A 19,915-nucleotide genomic window follows, 5' to 3' on the forward strand; every position below is an offset into this window, starting at 1 on the left:
CTGTAAAAATATCTCACATGTCAGCTAAAGCAGTTTGATATAGAAGTAAAATAATCTCCTGTTCTGAGGTGATAAACTTTTACCAGGAAATCTTTTTGCAGCAGAGAAAAAAACCCCAATAAATTCTGCATTTGATCCGTTTCTGTCCCATATTTCAGTGACCCCAACTGGTGGAAAGGGGAGACATACCAGGGAGTGGGCTTGTTCCCTTCCAACTTTGTCACAGCTGACCTCACTGCAGAGCCGGAGATGAGTGAGTACACACACACACACGCACACACAGAACACACCCTGTATCCACTAATGTCATCTCTGCTTCTTTGATAGCCCATCAAGGCCATTAGCAATGTTGCTTTATTGATCCTAGAGTGGGAAATACTTTATCACTTACACACAGCTGGTGATACAATACAAAGAACAAAGTTCAATTAAGACGTTGGTTGCAAAGATAGAAAAGAATCAATGGGTTATCATCACATCCTGTAAAATAACACCGCCTGGAGTTCTGGGAAATACTACAAATGCTCTGATAGTATTTTCAACACTCCTCCTCTTGTAAGGGAGAGCTTTATACAACTTGTTCCATCTGTGATAGTGTGTCAACAACTTTGAGTTTCTGCCTTATTGATCATTTTATAATTGCTGACCTTTATTTGCTTGGTTTTGTCTGTTAGCATGATGCATGTCTCTTTAGTTCACCAGGCAATCAACTCCTTCCCCGTCTTCTTTCTAACACTCCTCTCTACAAGCTCTTCTCTCTATCCTTCTCTCTCTATTTTTCTCTTGCGTGTTTAATTCAAATGTGGGGGCCAGTAGAAGACATAAGGTGGGGTAGGTAGCATCGGTGTCAATACCTGGAGCTTGCATGAGCGGAGCCTGGGTCTGTTGAAGTTGGCAGTGCTGCTTGGGTTGCGGTGGTAGTTTAGGTTCATTAGAAGTATTGGGATAAGGCAGTGGTTCTCAAACTTTTTCTGTCAAGCCCCCCCTTGGAGAAAGAAAAATGTTCTCCGTACATCCCTACTGTAAATGCATTGATTGTCGCTGTTTATAAAGCTTATAAAAAGGTGCACATGTCATTTGGTAACGATCGATCGATCATTTTGATTGCTATGTCATTAATAACGTCCCTCTTACGAACGCGGCTCACATGCTGTTTTTAACTTTTGTAACTTAATAAAACAGACTGCTGATGAAGACAGTCAACAAAGCAGACAGAGAGACAGACAGATAGAGGGGGGCGGGGCCAGCAGCTGTGCAGAGAGCAGCCCCTAAGAATCACTGGGATAAGGGAACGAGGGGAGGGGTTTCTTCACTTGTCCTTGTCATTAAGGCACAAGTATCTTATGTTTAATTCAAAACTTCATCACTGCCAGAACAGACTCTAGAGTCTGTAACCATATAACCATTTATCCTCTGCTATGCAAAACTTCTATCCTCTGTGCAGTGTCCTGTAAGATGTAGATATGACAGGAAATTTGAGCTCCGTATTTTAGTTGTAAAGTCTCACAAACCCGCTGGTACACACGCGTGTTAGCAGTATAATGCAGGTTTGGCTTAGTGTGCATGAATTATGATCAACTGTTAAAACCCCACCGCTCATCTCACCTTAAATTGATTCAATGAAATTCGCTGTTATTAATATCCTGTTGCTTGCACTGCATGATCATATTCTTTTGCATGAAGCTTCTGCAGGCTCCTCAGCCCGTCACACACTCATACTGCTTGTGTACATTGTGCTAAACTATTTATACCTTATCTGGTATATCGGAGCATAACTGCATGTCAAGGCAGCATGCCCTGACCTTTTTATATATCTGTGATTGATTGCTGTTATTGCGTTGTTTTGCTGCTGCCGCATCCGCTGTTACTTGGAAATCTCCAGTGAAGACAGAGAAGAAGACGGTACAGTTCAGTGAGGACATCCAGGTGGAGACCATAGAGCCTGAGCAGGAGCCTGTATTTATAGACGAGGTATGTTCCCTTGTGTCTAAATTTTCAAGCTTGCCGTGACTTAATTGTCAAGCTTGTTCAGTCTCATTAAAATCTCACTGTTGCATCAATAAATAAAGAATTACAAATGTAGCATTAAGGATGAATATAAAATCTGACATTTAAAGTATTGTGGACTAACATAGACAAGGTTTTTTAACTAACAAAAACTAGATTAGTGAAGTTGTTTCTTTTTAAACTGGATTAAAATCTTTGAAATCTTTCAGGACAAAATGGATCAGTTGCTGCAGATGATCCAGAGTGCGGATCCAACGGACAACCAGTCAGACAGCGTGGAGTTACTACAGCTGGAAGGTAAGTTTGATTCATCAAAGTAAGTGCCTGTGAGTAAGATGAATGAAAGTAAACGTAGATACACAGAAGCTAATCTGGCTAATAAGCTTTTTGATATTTTTCATCAGGTGCCTGCAATCAAATGGGACCCCTCATAGACCAGAAGCTGGAGGATATAGACAGGTGAGTTGTGCTGATATGTTTTACACTTTGGAAACGAAAACTTAAGAATTAAAAGATTCATACTGCACAAATAAAACATGTAATATTGACTAATTCAAACCATCAATAAAGCTTAAAGTCAGTCTAACCATCTTTGTGTGTGTTTGTATCACCAGGAAGCACTCGGAGCTGTCGGAGCTGAACGTGAAGGTGATGGAAGCTCTCTCCTTGTACGCCAAGCTTATGAATGAAGATCCGGTCTACGCCATGTATGCCAAACTGCAGAGCCAACAGTACTACATGCAGCAGCCGGCAAACGCAGCACAACAGGTAAAGTAATTTTGTCATAGAGGTGACCATAGCCTTAGCTACTGTAGCCTTAGCCTTAACCTCAGCCTCAACATTTATGGATATTGTCTCCAAGAATGCCCTTGTTTACATTGCGATAACTCTTAATTAATACCAAGAATATCTTATTTACCTAGAAAAATAAGTTTGTTTTAGCTAGCAGTTTTTACATTACTGTTTTAAATGGCTGCTGATCTTTTCACTTAATCCGTCTTTAAAGGGCCAGTTTGCGGATTTTCATCCTCAGTCCTATCATGCTATTATGGGGAGCTAATGCCATTATGGTAGGAAAAACATGCAATTTCGCTCTGTGTCCTTGGAGCACGCTATCCGCTTCTCCAATGGGCCCTGGAAAACCTCCGCTAGACTACGTAAAACACATCATCATGCGGAGGCCAGGGGGCTCGCTAAACTACACTTCCTCAATCTAGGACACCCACCTTCGATGTCATGTCTCGTTCAAAATCATCAGGTTTGAATTGTAGACTGCAGACCTGAAGATTTTTTTAGACGATCCACCGGTATATTCTCATCGTATTTCAGATTCTGTACCGCTCTGAGCGATTGCCTGCAGCGATCAATGTCCTTGACTGGAAAACGGTAGTATTTCACTCCAACGTCTTGTTCTTTTCAGAGGGAGGGGAGCAATGCATGCTGGGTGTTGAAGGAATGTAGAATGGGCGAAACCACAAACAACTTTCTCCACAGCTATGGCACCAATTTTAAATATTATTGCTTCTATCGATTACAGAGAACACCAGCTTTGGGTTAATTGCTCCTTCAACACTCAGTATGTGCTGTGTGCTCTTTGTGACTACAGGTGTACCCGGGTCAGCCTGCATCAGGTTCGTACGCCATGAGCGGCACAGCGGTGCAGGGTTACACTGTTCCCATGGAGCAGCTCCCGCCTGGAACCCCCATACCTGGTCAGCCAGCTCCCAGGTGAGTCCCATATACCTCAGTTTGAATAATACTAAAACACCTCCTCATTCCAGCTTTACTTTCTTTTACACTTTGTATTCTCACCAAGGGTTTATTTACCTGTTCCTTGCCATCTTTGACAGGACTGAAAATTCTCAAACAGTTGTCCAGGATGTTGAGTTTCCTTCGGCTTAGCTGTTGTACGAGTAATTCAGTTTCATCTACATTAACAGCTAAATCACTAATTCAACATTTTTAATGACTGTTGTTTCAATCTTCTCCGTAGTGACGTTCATATGTACATGGGCCAGCCGCCAGTCTACACCGCAGCTCCAGGCAGCATGGCCCCAGCAGAGGTGCAGTGCTACCAGAACCCAGCAAGCGCCCCCGGCCCCGCCCCAGGCACGACTCCCGCAGGCATGACGCAGACGCCAAACTACAGCATCCCCTCTGGGCCGAGCATAGCACCTTCCTCAGACCCCTCACAGGCGCCCTACTCAGAGAAAGCCTTGCTATAGGGCCCACTTAGCTCACTGTAATCCTCACGCATACACACACACACACACACACACCAGAACTTATCAGTGCTCGTAAATCATTTCTTTTACTATAATTTTATTAATTGTTTTATCATAGAAGCCCAGATGGATGGAAGAGTCCATGTGGGCTTCTCAATAGAGTAGGCTAACCTTGCAAATAAATCTACAGTAACACTTTTCTCTCCGGATTTAGAAGTGATCACGATTCATTTAAAGAGCTCACACCAAGGACTCATCTGTTCTTATAGGAGTATATTTATTTATTTAATCAATTATGATTCTGTATTTTTGCTCTTCTTCAACTCATAACAGATTTAAAGACACAAAGGAGCTTTCAATTGCTCGTAAGCTTTGGTCGTCCTTTGAGCCTGATCGCTTCCAAATCTGGATCTGGCATTTATTGCTTACTATTGACACATTGTGGTAATGCTTTATTTTATGGGTCTGTCATTTTTTAAATATATTTTTAGGAAGTTTCCAGAAAAAAAACCTGACACAACTGAACACTAATTATAGGGGAAAACATCTTAGTTAGGTTGTAGCTCCATTTATCAGCAGATCGTTTTCAAAGGAGAACGGCTCTATTTTAACACACATAATTCTTTATTTCTTTGTCATTTATTATTGGAAACCTTAGTCACAAGTCGCGCTGTGTATTTTGGGATGTTCACTTGACCTATTTTGTATTGACATAAGAGTTTTTTTGCTCTGAACTTCCCTGCAAATTCAGTAGAAATGACAGATCTGTTGAAAAAAGGCATCATCAAATGTGCTTATGAGAGTCTAATTGCAGCCCCATCAGCCTCAACTCAAATTATATATAAATATGCAATTACTATTTGATCAAGTGTGAAGAAAACACACACAGGCATTCCTTCACTCTGCCCTCGCTCAACATGCACACAGGAGCTACTCACAACCACACACTACAGGCAGGTGTACAGCAGTGCACACACACAAACACAGTCGGTTCACACGTCCTCAGCTCTTTGTGATACTTTACCTTCACTCGCACACTAACGAGCCTTCTCACCCACTTAAAGCAACTACAGAGCTAATCACGTCACACAAAAAAGGGTTGTCAACTCACATTTGTTTTTTATTTAAAAAAAAAAAAGGACTTTTAGCGATGCTGAAAACGTTAATCTACATTCTGTATATGTCGTCAACTTTTAGAAGTACTGAAAAACTGAAGCCACTTTGTTTATTTTGGAGGGAAAAGAAACCAAGAGGAGTTAAAGCATGCACATGACTCTTGTATATACTGTAATGAACTAGAAGTGTAGCCACATGATGACCTCATGGGTGGGGATGGATGTTAGCACAGCTCCGGGTGTTCATCTCAGCCTTAAAGGTAAACTCTGCAGACGTTCTGTCCCGACTGAATCAAAGGTGTAAAAGCCAAAGAGAACAAAGTGGAAAAAAAAACCCTGAAACATTTTTTCTTTTCTATTCTTGATATGATTAATCCCTAATGTCATACTGCAGAGTTTTCCTTTTTCAAAATAAGCATCTCTTACATCCTCATTGGTGGATTTAGGGTTTGCTCCGCCTCCATCCAGGAGCTGTACTAACACACTTGCACCACAGACTCGGCTACAAAAGGGCGAACCCTCTGAACCGCCCCCAGTGTCTTTAAAGCATCTCTTTAGTCAGTGTTGCAAATTGAATACTATGTTTTTTGTAGTGCATTTTAATTTATGTTTTGATTATTGTTATGCTCTTTTAAATGGAGAAGCAGTGCAGGATGTATGTATTCAGAGAAAAGCAGAATATGGGATGTTCTGCCCGACTTAGTTGTATATTTAAATCGTTCACATGAGAACTTGGACTCTTCTCTCTCCGTGTTTGATACATGCTTATTATTGTACTGTAGGGTCAAATGGTAATGTGAAACATTGATTACCCCCATGCATTTCAAACCCCTCGTTTTCTCAGAGAGCTGTCTTAACACTAAAATGAATTCTCCCTGAAGGAAGCTTTCACAGTCAGGGTTTGTAAACACGTCTTTCCCAGGGTTCCTCTAAGCTTCAGCTCCAGACACTTTAAAGGCGTTCACGATCAAACGGTGTACAAAGTCTCCTTTTCAGATCACACTTTCCTTAATACATGTTAAACGTCTTTGGGAAAGAGTTGATGTTTACTGTCACTGACTGGACTGCAAAAGGCTGAAGAAAAAGGAAGATTATTTACGTTGTTGTGTTATATTGAATGATGCTACATGAAGGAATTACAAAGCAGTTTTAATCAGTAGAGTTTCCAGTTGCAGGGCAAGTTGGAGTGTTGATCTGACTGTAAATTTGTGTCCTACCATGTTTCAAATGTGCTACTCCTTTTGATCTTTCGTATTTAAGTATAAAAAACAACAACACACACCTCCAGCTTGGCACCTAGGACTTTGACAGAAAGAGGCCAGAAGTCGATTTTAGCGTTTTATTATAGTCGATTCACGAAAGGCACGGAATCCGTTTTTGCTACCTTTGAATGAATTCTCGAGTGAATCCACGAGGGCTGAAAATGTTAAATGTATAAAAAGTAGCAGCTATTCTGGGACCAGGCGCCAGTTAATCATCACACACATCATCCCAACGTGACATCTCGTTGCACCACAGTGTTGGACTGCAGCCCCGATGTCGCTTTCTTGCACAGGATTGAGATGCTGCCTGTTTTTAAGTTTTAAACCAACATCATTATTGTAAAAGGTTCTGTCTAAACTTGTACCCTGCTGTTTGTATGTATTCTTTTAACCATACTTATTAATTGATATTCACAATAAAACCAGGCCAAATGTACAGAATAATATGAAAGGCCTTGTTTTCTTTTTCATGGAAGATAAACCTTTTTTAACAATCAGCTTTTCACTGTTTATGATCCGAGCCGGGAGCCGATCCCAGCTGTCATTGGGCGAGAGGCGGAGTACACCCTGGACTGATCGCCAGTCAGTCACAGGGCTGACACATAGAGACAGACAACCTTTCACGCACACACTAACACACTGTGGTAGGTAGTACCCGGAGGGAACACACACATACACGGGGAGAACACGCAGCCACTGCACCACCGTTCAGCCCGAGTTTATTAACATTTGAATCAAAGTATGGCATCATTTGTGGGGTTGTTGCTTAAGGCGCAGGCCCAATGTCAAAGCCGATCAAACCGGAACTCCACAATACTGATAATTCAGAGTTTTTGAGCAGTGAAGTCTTAAAATTTACTTGCTAGTTTGTTTGGTGCACCTAGCTGAAGCAAATGCAGTTTATCACTAAAGTTATGCAGCTACTCCTAACCTCAAGAAGGCTTCAATGTTCAGTGTTTTTTTATTTTCTTAGTTTGTTTTTCTCTTCTGTTCAGACCACACAGAGACAACGTCTTAGTTTATTGGCAGCAAAATATATAAATCTGCTCTACAAGGTCACAGGACCAACAATAGACCAGCTGGACCTCTGTTCACTGAAGGACAAAGGAGGAGCGAGATGCTTATAACATTAATTTAGGTTCAAGTCGAGTTTAATCATTGAAGCTACAACTCAAGAGATTAAAAAATATATATACTATACTTTCAATCGAAAGTTTGGTGGTTCGATCCCCAGCTCCCTCAGTCTACATGTCGAAGTGTCCTTGGGTAAGTCACTGAGCTCAAATTGCTCCCGGTGGCATAGCCAACGGTCTGTGAATGTGATGACTGATTGACAGTTGGCCACTTTACATTGCAGCCTCTGCCATCAGTGTGTGAATGTGACATGTAGTGTAAACGCGCTTTGAGTGGCTGCAAGAGTAGAAAAGTGCTGTATACGTACAGTCCATTAATACAGCAAATAAAACGTGTTGCACGTCCTGTCACTTTTTAAATAGGCAGTAAGCAGGTTTCAGACTAAAACTTTTCATGTTTAGTGTTTGTGGAAACCATTTCAGGTAGGTGTTAATTTAGCTGCTCATTATTCTTTATTTCATCATATCAGACACAAAGGTCCATATCACAACACAATACATACAAGACAAGACAGAGACAACTTATACAAGGAGGTGTTTTTGTTATTTAGCCAATCGGATCAGACACTGTCAGTATAATGCAATACAACTCAAGAGCAGCGCTGCAGCCTCCAACATGATCCTACAATTAAATCAAAATCTCTTTAAAACAGGGTTTACCGCAGGACTCACACTGCATTCAAAGTACTTACAGAAAAATACTAGAGAATTTAAACAGTATTCAAGAGACAAAAAGTACTCTGCCATGCCACTAGATGGCGATCAGTGTGTATTATTTACACAGGCTGTGATGGGAGACCTATAAAGAATGGACAGGAGGAATGTGTCAGCTTCACCCAACAGAATACGGCTGAACAGTTCAGCATAGCAGCTGTAAGTGGGAAGTTTTATTTTCACATCATATTTCTGATTTTGTTGCAATTTTTATAGTTTTTTATAATAAGATTGTCAATTTATCAGTTTCAAGTCTGTCTTTATTATTTTCTTTATTGTGAAAATAATCCATGTCCAAAGCAGACATGATATAAATGTAATTAGGTACTTGTGTACGGATCAGTGGCAGGCTCAGTGTAAATTTCTCCTTGAAATTATGGGATGGTCGTGCTCTTTTTGTGAGGCCCATAAAAAGGCGAGCGTGACCAGCTCATTACCTCAGCAATAAAAGAATACAGCCTCCTGTGCAGTGTAAGCAGTGTCGGTGTGCAGAGTCCAACGGCCCGACTGGCTCGTCTCGTGGGAGATGATTGTCAAAGTCTTTAGCTCCAAGTTCAGAGCAGAAACCAGTGATCAGGGACCACCATGCCCTCGGGGAAGACGGTCAAACTCATCCTGTACGAGCTGCTGCAGTTTGCAGCTCTGATAGTGCCAGTGTTTGTGATCATGGAGAGGTTTGCCAGACTCATACGTGATGTGAGAGGACGCGATCATACGGCTTACTGGCTGGTGGTGGCGGCCTCCATGGCCTACGTGACCTCTGCGACCCTGCTGGTGTGGGTACCCCTGAAATATCTGATCCTGAAGAAGAGGAGGTTCTTGACAGAGGTCACACAGTGGTGAGTACAGCTGATGGCCTTCAAGATGGGAAATGTCAGAATGATTAGGTACCAGATAAAGCATCTTATCCCAAAACAATATAAGGACACACACAAGTGAGCCTTTTGAGGCAAATTGAGGGATTTGGGGTTTTATATTTAATAAAAATGATTTTAAATGGAGGAAAAACCTTGATTTAGCTGAGGGGGAAACTGTAGAAGAAGCAAAACTACAATGAAAAAAAACAAACGTACTCAAAGTATCAAAAGTTAAAGTGCATGTGATGCAAAAGGACCCCAGGAGGTACCACTGCAGCTGGTTGCTAATGTAAACTAATTAAAACTGTTGTTAAATGCAAACTTCATATAGCTAGTTTAATCATTAACCAAGTATCATATTGTACATACAGTATGTGATGTCATTACTGTTTGACATGTTTACTCTTAAAGTGAGACTTTCTTGCTCTGGTATGACTGTTAGCTTGTGATGGATCTTGTTAGCTAATTTAAGCTAACTTTAGCTAGATATCTCTTTATTACTGACACCACTGAGCCAGTTCCCTCATATTGTGACTCTTCCTTACTTGTGCTACTGTTGCAGTAGCATTATTATGAATAGTGTATTTGAAGAAAAGGGTCAATCAATGTACATTAATCGACATACAAACAAAACTGAAATGCACCCCAGTTAGCCAAAAAGCTAGTTTTTATCTGTAGTCCCTTTTTCCAGATGTTACTGGCATACTAAAACAAAAACAATCCAGTTGACACAATAGTTAGATATATTAGCAATACTTGTGGGCACAGTGGCCGACAGTACTGCTCTAATGTATAAAGGAAGTACTTGTTATAGATAACAGACACATGTACTGAGTAAAAACTGCAATACTTCACCCTGAAATGTGGTGATAAGTATTCAGTAGCATAATGAAGATATACTGAAGTGGTTATGTACAATACTTAGATTATTATTCAAATGAGAACTAAAACAACTTGTTTTGTTTCTCAGGAGACCCACAGCGCTGGCGTACATCATCCTGTGCACATTACCCTGCTTTGCTATTCTAATCGCCAGCTCCAAGGTAAAGTCATCAAGACTGATGGTTCTTGTCTCTGTGAAGCACCTGTTGACGTTTTGTTCTGTCATGCTCCGCCGGGGTCCTTGAAGAGGCTTATTTGTTGTAAACAGTCCATTTGTGGCACACGCTCCTTTTATGACCCCCCTGTGTAAGAGGATGTGTTCAGAGCACTATAATTATTCACTCAGTGATGGTGGACACGGCACGTTGCGCCACAGAGGAAGAAAAAGATGGCGTGTTACCAGTTCTGCTCAGTCTCTGGAGGTTTTAAAGTTGCATCCAAATATTTCTCTCTGTGCACGGAGGAGGACTTTGGCAACCATGTGTCCACTGTCACGAGACTGTACTCCCATCCCGAGGTATTCAGTAACCCACAGTGAACATTACAGGTTGGCCATTAACTCAAACTTTAAAACCATCCTCCACAGAAAGACGGGAATTTTAACACACATCTGGCACCTTGTCCCGAACTGTTTTATCCCAACGCAAGCAAGGACATAAATAAGAGCAACGAGACGCAAAGACTCGTCACACTCTTTCACACATCTAATATTTCTTCATCTTGTGTTAAGGGCGTTCAGCAGCATCTTAATGTCCGTAATGATGGGGTGATAAAACTCAGATGGCTTCATAAAACTTGGAATGCAGCAGCTCCTGTTTCTTACTGCAGCCAAATGCCATAAGGAAGAGACTCGATTTGGTTTCTTCCTGCTTCTTCTCATCATTTTTGAGTGGAGGATCACTTCCTTCTGCTATCTAATTCACATTAATGTTTATTGTTGTCTTTGTGATACTGTAGGTGCAGGTGGACAGAGGACTCAGGCTCGACCTTTTCACTGAGTTGCCCGTTTCCTTGGTCCTTATGTCCCTCATCTGTGTGGACATCATAGAGAGGATTCGGCCTTGCAGGCTTCTTGGAAAATGTAAGTTTATTAATAATTCATTGATTAATTATGCGTGCCCTGCAGTTTAGGTGTTTGTGTTTTATAGTTTGTGTTCTGTGTGGTGTCACAGCAGGAAAAGCACAGGTGTAAACAATAAAAATACTCGTTGCTGAATTCCATTTAGCTGCACCAGTTTCAGGATCGGGGTATTGTGCTTGCTGTCTCACTGCCACACTGTCATGACCTACTGGGACATCTGACTGGAACTTAGCCAAGTGTTATTAGCAGCTGTTAATGTGAGTAACACCTCATGTGCATCATAGACTCCAGACTGTCTTCAATGTAACTTCAGCCAGTACATGAAACAACGCTCCTTCAGCACCATGGTGCCACAAAGATAACAAAGAGCAGCATGAGACTACACAGAACCACTAAGCGTCTATTCTGTAGCCATGACATAAAAAATGTCAAGGTCAAAATGTCAAAAAAAGTTGTGCTAAAAGATGTCAAACTTTTAAAAGTACATCAAATCAAGCAAATACTTAAAACACAGCTGCTGTTAATGTAAACATCAGCCGCTGTACGAAAAGTACACCACTGTGCTGATTCAGCTGCACTCATGCATCTGTCACACTGTCGAGAGTTTACTGTTGACCGTTTCACCCCAACCATTCACACCTCAAACTGATGTTACTGTGTTTGTCCGTTGTCATTTCTTGGGCTTCTTATTATTCCTCAGACAGTAAGTCTGCATTACTAATGCAGCGGGCAACTCAAATAAGCCCTCAGACCCCCAGATGTCCCCAGACCGTCTGTGTGGCAATTACCTTCTGGTCATTTCATTACTTATACATTTGTTTGGTAATATGCACCACTGAAGCAGCAATCTTCTTTTTTAAAGTGGCTGCTGCATCTGCCTCACCCAATGTTGATGCTCCTGTATCAAACTCTAGTTTTAATACCTTAAACATTCATTTGTCAATAAATGCAACTTTCAGAGAAAAACAAAAAGCGTAAGCTAGATTGTCAAAGTATCCAACTGGAGAAATGTCAAAGCCGCATGGACTTTAGTGTAACTATAAACCAAACACATATACTCATAGACAGTGTGCAGTATAACAGCTGGTGTTGCGTGTCTCCTGTCATTTGCAGCAGACAGCATGGACCCTGACTTTGACATGTCAGGCCCGGTCCTCACCCACCTGGAGCAGGTGACCACGGTAGCACACCAGCTGCGCACTGATGAAGTCCCTAACGGTCCAGCCCCGGGCCACCCAGAGGTGAGGAACGGCAGCACCTCAGGCAGATGGCAGGACCTCCCTGCAACCCCCAGCCGCTCAGCAACCAGCTCACGAGCAGCCAGCTCGACCTACCTCTACTCCTCAACCTCACGGCCCCGAGCGTACTCTGGCGCTCTGGGCTTCCTGTGGAGGAGGGACGGACGCTCGGAGGCGTTCGTGGATGGTTTCCTGTTCTGGCTGGACACGGTGGAGATGGTGAGAGTGGCAGGAGAGCCGGCAATCTTCTACTCGGCCTGGGTGTTTCCAGTCTACATCCTGGCCTTCATGTCTACACTCCGCATGGTCATCACTCCTCAAAGCCCTCTTCTGTCCTTTGCTGGCGTCGCTCTGCAGGACTTTCCTTTCTTAATCCTCCGAGTGGCTCTGATCGTTGTGTTCGGCTTTGTAACCCCCGTGTTGTACCCGCTGAAAAATGTGCTGGTGAGCCTGACTTTCATCTACTTCACATTCCTGACCAGGCTGAACATTTTCAAGAGGCAGAGCATGTTCTGAGGAGGAGTGGCACATTCTGTTGTTAATGAAATGTCTGCTTAGAGAACAGTTGGTGTATTTATGTTTGGGGGGCAGGCAGCACCAGAGAAACACGGTGCTGATGATGAACAGCAACATGTTTGGAATTGTAATGGCTGCAAATGTATCACGAGGCTGTTCGTCCAAATCAGAGTGTAAAAATGATTCTGGAGTTCAAACAAAAGCCGGTGTAGTGGTTGGATTGTACGGTGAGACACCTGTTCTTCTATTATGTGACATATCTGAATCCAAATGTATTTATTAATACTTATCTTTGAGTTTACCTGCTACATTTTTCTTTTTTTATCCGTACACATGTTAACAAGCGTGTACAATACAAACATATTTGTTGTAAACAAAAGATTCTTTTCAAAAAAACTTTACTATGTTAAATAAATAGTCTTTAAATGAGTCTAGGGTCTCACTTTGATCGATGAATATTGTTCTCATTTCCATTATGTTTCACTTCTAATACAACGTAATTAAAAACTTCACATAGGAACACATTAGAATAAGTAAATTAGCGACTGATAGATTGAATGGCAGACATAACAAATTGCTCCTTCCAGTTTTGAACAATTGTCACTGTGTGTTTAAACCAAGCGATAATAAGTAAACAGCTTTAATCAATAAATTAAAAAATTAGAGACTTTGAGATTTTTACAGTGATTTCCAAACCTCCAATACATTTATCTGATTTCACACAACGCCTCAAGTATCCTGAGGAAGAGGGCACCCTAATTTAGGAAGAGACCACTCCCTTACTGAAAGATATATTCTGTATAGGGTGAAAATGATCACTCATATCAGTATAAATGAAGTTAATATAACAGAGGTTCAGGACCAGGACCATTATCTGTGTCTCATTAGCTCTCTCACCTGTGCCTCCCTAACGCAACTACCTGTGTGAACACATATAAGCCTGCCTAAGCCCTTCTCTCTTGTTTGTCTCAGTTTTCAAACCCCCCCAAACCCCATTCCTCTCCTCTCTCCTATCTCAACACAGGAATCATTTGGAGATGCTGAATCAGAAAGCGCATCAAGACGTGCCCCCAACCTGCCTCCCTACTCGACCCCCTCTCATCCAACCCAACTTCCACCCCCTCTCATACCACTATACTTTGACCCCCTCTCATCCCTCCCTACTTCAACCCCCTCTCATCAAACCCTACTTCAAACCCTTCTCATCCCTCCCTACTTGGACCCCCTCTCATCCCTCCCTACTTCAACCCTCTCTCATCCAAGCCTACTTCTACTGCCTCTCATCCCTCCTTACTTCGACACCCTCTCATCCAAGCCTACTTGGACCTCATCTAAGCCTACTTCGACCCCCTCTCATCCTACCCTACTTCCACCCCCTCTCATCCCACCCTACTTCTACCCCCTCTCATTCCTCCCTACTTCTACCCCCTCTCATCCCTCCCTACTTCCACCCTCTCTCATCCCTCCCTACTTCCACCCCCTCTCATTCCTCCCTACTTCCACCCCCTCTCATCCCTCCCTACTTCCACCCTCTCTCATCCCTCCCTACTTCCACCCTCTCTCATCCCTCCCTACTTCCACCCTCTCTTATCCCTCCCTACTTCCACCCCCTCTCATTCCTCCCTACTTCTACCCCCTCTCATCCCTCCCTACTTCCACCCTCTCTCATCCCACCCTACTTCCACCCCCTCTCATCCCTCCCTACTTCCACCCTCTCTCATCCCTCCCTACTTCCACCCTCTCTCATCCCTCCCTACTTCCACCCTCTCTCATCCCTCCCTACTTCAACCCTCTCTCATCCCACCCTACTTCCACCCCCTCTCATCCTACCCTACTTCCACCCTCTCTCATCCCTCCCTACTTCAACCCTCTCTCATCCCTCCCTACTTCCACCCTCTCTCATCCCTCCCTACTTCAACCCTCTCTCATCCCACCCTACTTCCACCCTCTCTCATCCCTCCCTACTTCAGCCCTCTCTCATCCCACCCTACTTCCACCCTTTCTCATCCCACCCTACTTAGACACCCTCTCATCCCACCCAACCTCGACCCTCTAGCATATTCCAAATACACTACTTTGATACCCTACAATGGTGTAGTCTTGTTAGTGAACTTTGTGTTCATTTGCAGTGACTCTTTCCAAAACTATTCCGTTACAATGCTACCTGTATGGAAGCATCTATATTTGTTATGTTTTTTCCTTTTTGTCACACGATTAAATGGTTGTTCCTATAACCTGAGCCACTTCACTGAAGGTGTATGCAGCTTTCTTCTTCAGCACGCCTTCACCTCTATCGAGGACCAGCAGATGAACAGACTTCCTTCTGTTTGTTGACAATCAGTGTCTGCCCCGCATGCTGGTTTATGTGTTTTCATGGCCATATAGCTCACTGGATTGTAACCTTGGAGTATATATGTGTTTCTGTGTGAGTGTCAATATAAAAGGCCACAGAGACACTTCAGAGAGACGCTGTTGTGTAATCTGTTGTCTTTCACCAGCACAAGCCTGACAGAATTACACCCCATGGAGCACTTTGGCTTTGTCCGTCTGATGGATGTGCCGGGGCAGCGGACAAACTGTTTAAAGGAATATCCTGAATCGGTGCCTCCTGTCCCTTCAAAATAAAAAAGGAAAAATAAAGGAATTTGAAAAATAGCAGCAAACATCGTGCTCCATCCGAGGAGATAAACAAGGTGAATCATAAAAGAAATTTATATCATTTTGAAACGCACTGCCACGCTGGGAGGGAAGATTTGTTAAAGGCGTTATTAATGACAAACACGGCCGGTGACAGGACAGCAGACAAGCAGCAGTAACTCTCAGAGAGGGACCGGAGATGGCCTGCTTTCATTTACTGCTATGAAAACTAAAATTAACTTCCCTTAATTTCCCCACAGCCGTGATCCTCCTCCTCCTCCTGCGTGATTCATGCTGTAATCTGCAAGAAAGCATTAGTGCAGCTTGAGTCATTGTGGCCATTTAACAGCTCCCTGTGTGTTGGCAGACTGGAGACAACTTTTTTATTTCCTGTGACACAGAATGAATGCTGCGAGTGATCAAACAGCCTGCGTCTATTGCTCTTTATGTGCGTCTGTATGATCCACATTCAACTAAAGAGTGCTCCCCGGCTTTCTTTGTTGTCATCGAATGAACTTTTCATGCATGCTTAGAGGGGCTTTGCAATAATATCCAGCTCCAACTTCACACACGGCATGCAGAAGTCTCCCTCTCATTTCTACCTCGAATGAGGAGGACGTGCTTTTGTCCCGTTTGTCCGCAGGATTACGGCCCAATTTTCATGAAACTGATATTTTATAAAACTAATTTTTGACATGATTTTAATAGTTCTGGAAATATGTCCAGACATGTTTTAAGGTGTCGCTTGAAGATTTGTACATTACAGAAGTCCGGACTATCTGCCTTGGCAGAGGTCTGCACTTTTCGATCACGTTTTGTTAATAAGATAACTTTATCAACTTATTTGAAGTACTTACTTACATCAATCTAAGTGCAGCAGCCTGTCTCTCTCTTTCTGGTTTGACACAGATGTCAGGGCTACATTTCCTCCAACTGCTCTGTATGACATAGTCTGCTGATAAATATTTCTAGTTGAAAATGCAAAATCTTGAAGCATTTTCGAGCTGTGTCTGACAGTTTACCCACGTTTGTCTGTCGGTGCTAAAATATATCAGCAGCGGGGCATTGGTTTAGCTCAGCAGGGGCCTCATGTGCAGAGGCTACAGCCACCAACGCGGCGACCTCTGCCCTTTGCTGCACGTCGTTCCCCACTCTCTTCTCCCCATATTTTCGGTCTCTCTTCACTTATCCGATCTATTAAGGCAAAATAGCCAAAGCAATATAATCTTAAAGCAAAATAATAGGGTTACGTTTTAAACAGCGATTTGCGGTAATAAAAAAAAAAAGAATGAACATGAGGCTGGTTTGGTTTTCTAATGAAATACCTGAACAGATATTGGATGTGTTGATCTGACGTTTTGTGCAGCTTTCCATGATGCCTTGAGGATGTATCATAATGACTTCGGGGATCCTCTATAACTTATAATCCTGCCCCACCAGCAAGTTTTCACTTACTGCGTGAAATACATCTTCATTTACACGATCACATTTTGGCACGACCTCCGCGGTCCCCACAGGACTTCATTTTCCTTTGTCTTCTCCTGAAATATTTTCAAAGACGATTTGAGCCGGTGCAATTTGCTACAGATACTCATTGTCCCCTCAGGAGGAATTGTAATAACCTTGCTGATGCCTTAACACAACCGTATGGGCGTCTGTGGCTCAGAGGCAACGAGGGGTCGTTCTCCAATTGGAGAGTTGGCGGTCCCATCCGCAGCTCCTCCAGTCTACGTATCAAAGCATCCTTGGGCATCATTAGTGTGTGAATGTGTGTGAAAAGGTGAATGTGACATGTGTGAAAGCTCCTTGAGCTGTGAGAAGGCTAGAAAAACACTTTGTAAGTGCAGTCCATTCACCATTTTACCATTTATAGCGCAAATTTCTTCTACCTCACCATCCCTCGCCTATGGTCTTGAGCTTTGGGTAGTGACGGAAAGAATGAGCGGATACATGCGACCGAAAAGAGTTTCCGGGCTCAGCCTTTAGAGATAGGGTAAGCAGCTCAGACATCTGGAGGGAGCTCCGAGCAGAGCCGCTACTCCTTCGCATCGATAGGAGCCAGTTGGGGTGCTGATCGCAGGCTCGACTCCCGGTCTGCCGTTCATTTAGTGCATTCTCTCCTTCCCAAATTTCCCTTCTCTCTTCAGCTGTTCTATATAATCAAAGCAAAAAATAATCTAAAAAAAGAAAGCCAGTTGAGGTGGTTCAGGCGTCTGATTAGGATGCCTCCAGGGCGCCTCCCTGTGGAGGTTTTTCCTTCACATCCAACTGGGAGGAAACCCTGGGGTAGACCCAGAGCCTGCTGGAGGGATTATACATCCCACCTCTCGCCTGGGAACTCCTCAGGATCCCCCAAGAGAAGCTGGAAAATGTCTGGGTTAACTTGATTAGCCTGGTGCCACTGTGACCCGACCCCGGATCAGCGATAGAAAACAAATGAATAAAAACTAATGACAGTGCCATCAGCCTTTGCTTCAGTTGGATTTATTGGTAATTAATTAAAGGAGGAGTTCGGTATTTTTAAACCTGGGCCCTATTTGTACAAATGTGTGCGACGAAATTACTCAGAATCGGTCCAGTAGATGGCCTCCGCCGTGCAGCCGCGATATGGCTGCAACATAATCCAGGGCAACTGATCAAAGCACGGCCACTAAAAGTGTGACAGGCTCAGACTGTTACTGCAGGTGTCCAATGATCCCTACAAAGATCGTCCTTTTTATAAAGATGATTTTTTTGTACAAGTTTAACTTCTCCTTTAAAATGTGTGTGACTACTTACTGAACGTGAACATGTTGTCATTGTGAGCAGGTAAGCCTGCTGATGTTAGCCTTTTTGTCTATGCATCACTGTGCAGATAGCTGCAGCCTGAAAGAGCTGCTGGAGTGGCTGTTGACTCGTTGCCTATAAAAGATTAAATGTATAAAAAAGACGACAGGAACTCATCCGTACTTTTGGAGGCGAGTCGATTTCTTTCGGAGACAAGTTGAAATATTCTCACTGCACTGACAGATTTTCTTCACTCTTGTCGAGATGTTTTAGGACTGAATAATAGACAGAAGTGGCTGCAAAATAGAGGGTGATTTTTGCAGCGTTTTAAGCAGAAGCAGAATTATCCCCGGCGTCTCCTCCACTGTCAAGGTAACACGAAAAACAAGAGAGAGCGACAGCAGAGGGGAGGAATGACACGAAAGGAAGCAACAGTGGGAGGAGAGCGAGCAGACACTGTGGACACTGATGAGGAGAATAAGATAGAGGGGTGAAAAAAGAGAGGACAGATGAAGAGATGATAGAGGAAGAGGAGGGGAGTTTGGGAAGGGGGTGGGGGGGTGTTGCTGTTAAGGATGGGTGGAGGCTTTGTAAATCTGAGAGGCTGGAGGCGCATTTAAATTCAGGCTGTGTGTCTCCTGCGCTAGCCGAATGTTACCTGCTCTAGCATGGCAACAGAGAGAGAGAGGGAGCGAGGGCTTCAGCTGCAGCACACACACACACACACAGACACAAACACACACACACGTGCATACACAGTCACAACAGGAGTGCAAGGAGTGACTCAGGTAAGCTCCTGATGAGAGAGAGAGAGAGAGAGGGAGCAGCGTGGTGGAGAGAGAGGGAGAGAAACTGAAAGAGGAGGAGGAGCTTCAGAGCTGAGATTTTTAGGAGGAGGAAGAAAAGGAGGAATTGCACAGAAACCCTGAAAATCTCTGAATCTGGACTCCCAGGGTGGGCTTACAGGGGAGGGAGAGACGGGGATGCAGCAGGCGCGGATGTGGAGGGATGCGAGAGCTCTGATTGGATAAATCTGACAGACTAGAGAGCGCTGAGAGACACACAGAAGAAGAAAATGACATTTAGTTTTTGTAGCAGGACTGTTCGGGGGGCTTAAGCTGGGGGAGGCTGGAAGGGAGGTTTGCAGACGGGGGTGAGTCGGGACAGAGGAGGGGGTGAGGCGAGGTGAATAAACACAGATGTTGGCAGATGGACCACCTGTCCTTCTGAGATGAGGTGAGCACACACACACGTTAAGAACCTCTCACTCACACACTCCTGACTCCCGGGACGAGACGAAGATTTCATCCTTTCTTATTCCAGGACTTTTGAAGATGTTGTGAATCGTTTGGCGTCCGGATCACCTGGATCCCACTGACGGACCTTTCTCTTATTCCCCCCACCAGGTGGTCCTCCCCCTGCGAGAACCTGTGGACATAAGAAACTGGAGTGTTTTTCTTTTACTCCCTGAAGAGCCTGCGA

At 43.5% G+C, this 19,915-nt stretch overlaps 2 protein-coding genes across 2 annotated transcripts in view; both read left to right on the top strand.

The window, feature by feature from the left end:
- LOC138611474 (collectin-12-like) overlaps positions 1-4,937 on the top strand; it is a 40,125-nt gene extending 35,188 nt beyond the window's left edge. The window contains exons 17-23 of the mRNA XM_069684618.1: positions 159-253; positions 1,883-1,971; positions 2,217-2,304; positions 2,412-2,466; positions 2,622-2,775; positions 3,614-3,735; positions 4,001-4,937. Coding sequence (XP_069540719.1) covers positions 159-253; positions 1,883-1,971; positions 2,217-2,304; positions 2,412-2,466; positions 2,622-2,775; positions 3,614-3,735; positions 4,001-4,232 — 835 coding nt within the window. The 3' untranslated portion in view covers positions 4,233-4,937. The remainder of the gene's footprint in view (positions 1-158; positions 254-1,882; positions 1,972-2,216; positions 2,305-2,411; positions 2,467-2,621; positions 2,776-3,613; positions 3,736-4,000) is intronic.
- Positions 4,938-9,038: 4,101 nt separating this feature from the next.
- On the top strand, positions 9,039-13,030 carry tmem236 (transmembrane protein 236). The gene is made up of 4 exons (XM_069685549.1): positions 9,039-9,295; positions 10,284-10,356; positions 11,153-11,276; positions 12,390-13,030. Exons 1-4 carry the CDS (start codon positions 9,042-9,044, stop codon positions 13,028-13,030), a joined length of 1,092 nt encoding a protein of 363 aa, XP_069541650.1. The 5' UTR covers positions 9,039-9,041.
- Positions 13,031-19,915: the final 6,885 nt, after the last annotated feature.

This window comes from Semicossyphus pulcher, unplaced genomic scaffold (genome assembly GCF_022749685.1).
Source record: "Semicossyphus pulcher isolate SPU_LCO1_2020_fin unplaced genomic scaffold, fSemPul1.0.p SCAF_7, whole genome shotgun sequence".
NCBI classification, from domain to species: Eukaryota; Metazoa; Chordata; class Actinopteri; order Labriformes; family Labridae; genus Semicossyphus; species Semicossyphus pulcher.

What these genes read in the sequence shown, in the direction of transcription:
- tmem236 (XM_069685549.1), top strand. Translation starts at nt 9,042, where the DNA reads ATGCCCTCGGGGAAGACGGTCAAACTCATCCTGTACGAGCTGCTGCAG. An exon ending in TTCTAATCGCCAGCTCCAAG is followed by an intron (nt 10,357 to 11,152) that starts GTAAAGTCATCA and finishes GTGATACTGTAG; the next exon opens with GTGCAGGTGGACAGAGGACT. An exon ending in TTGCAGGCTTCTTGGAAAAT is followed by an intron (nt 11,277 to 12,389) that starts GTAAGTTTATTA and finishes TGTCATTTGCAG; the next exon opens with CAGACAGCATGGACCCTGAC.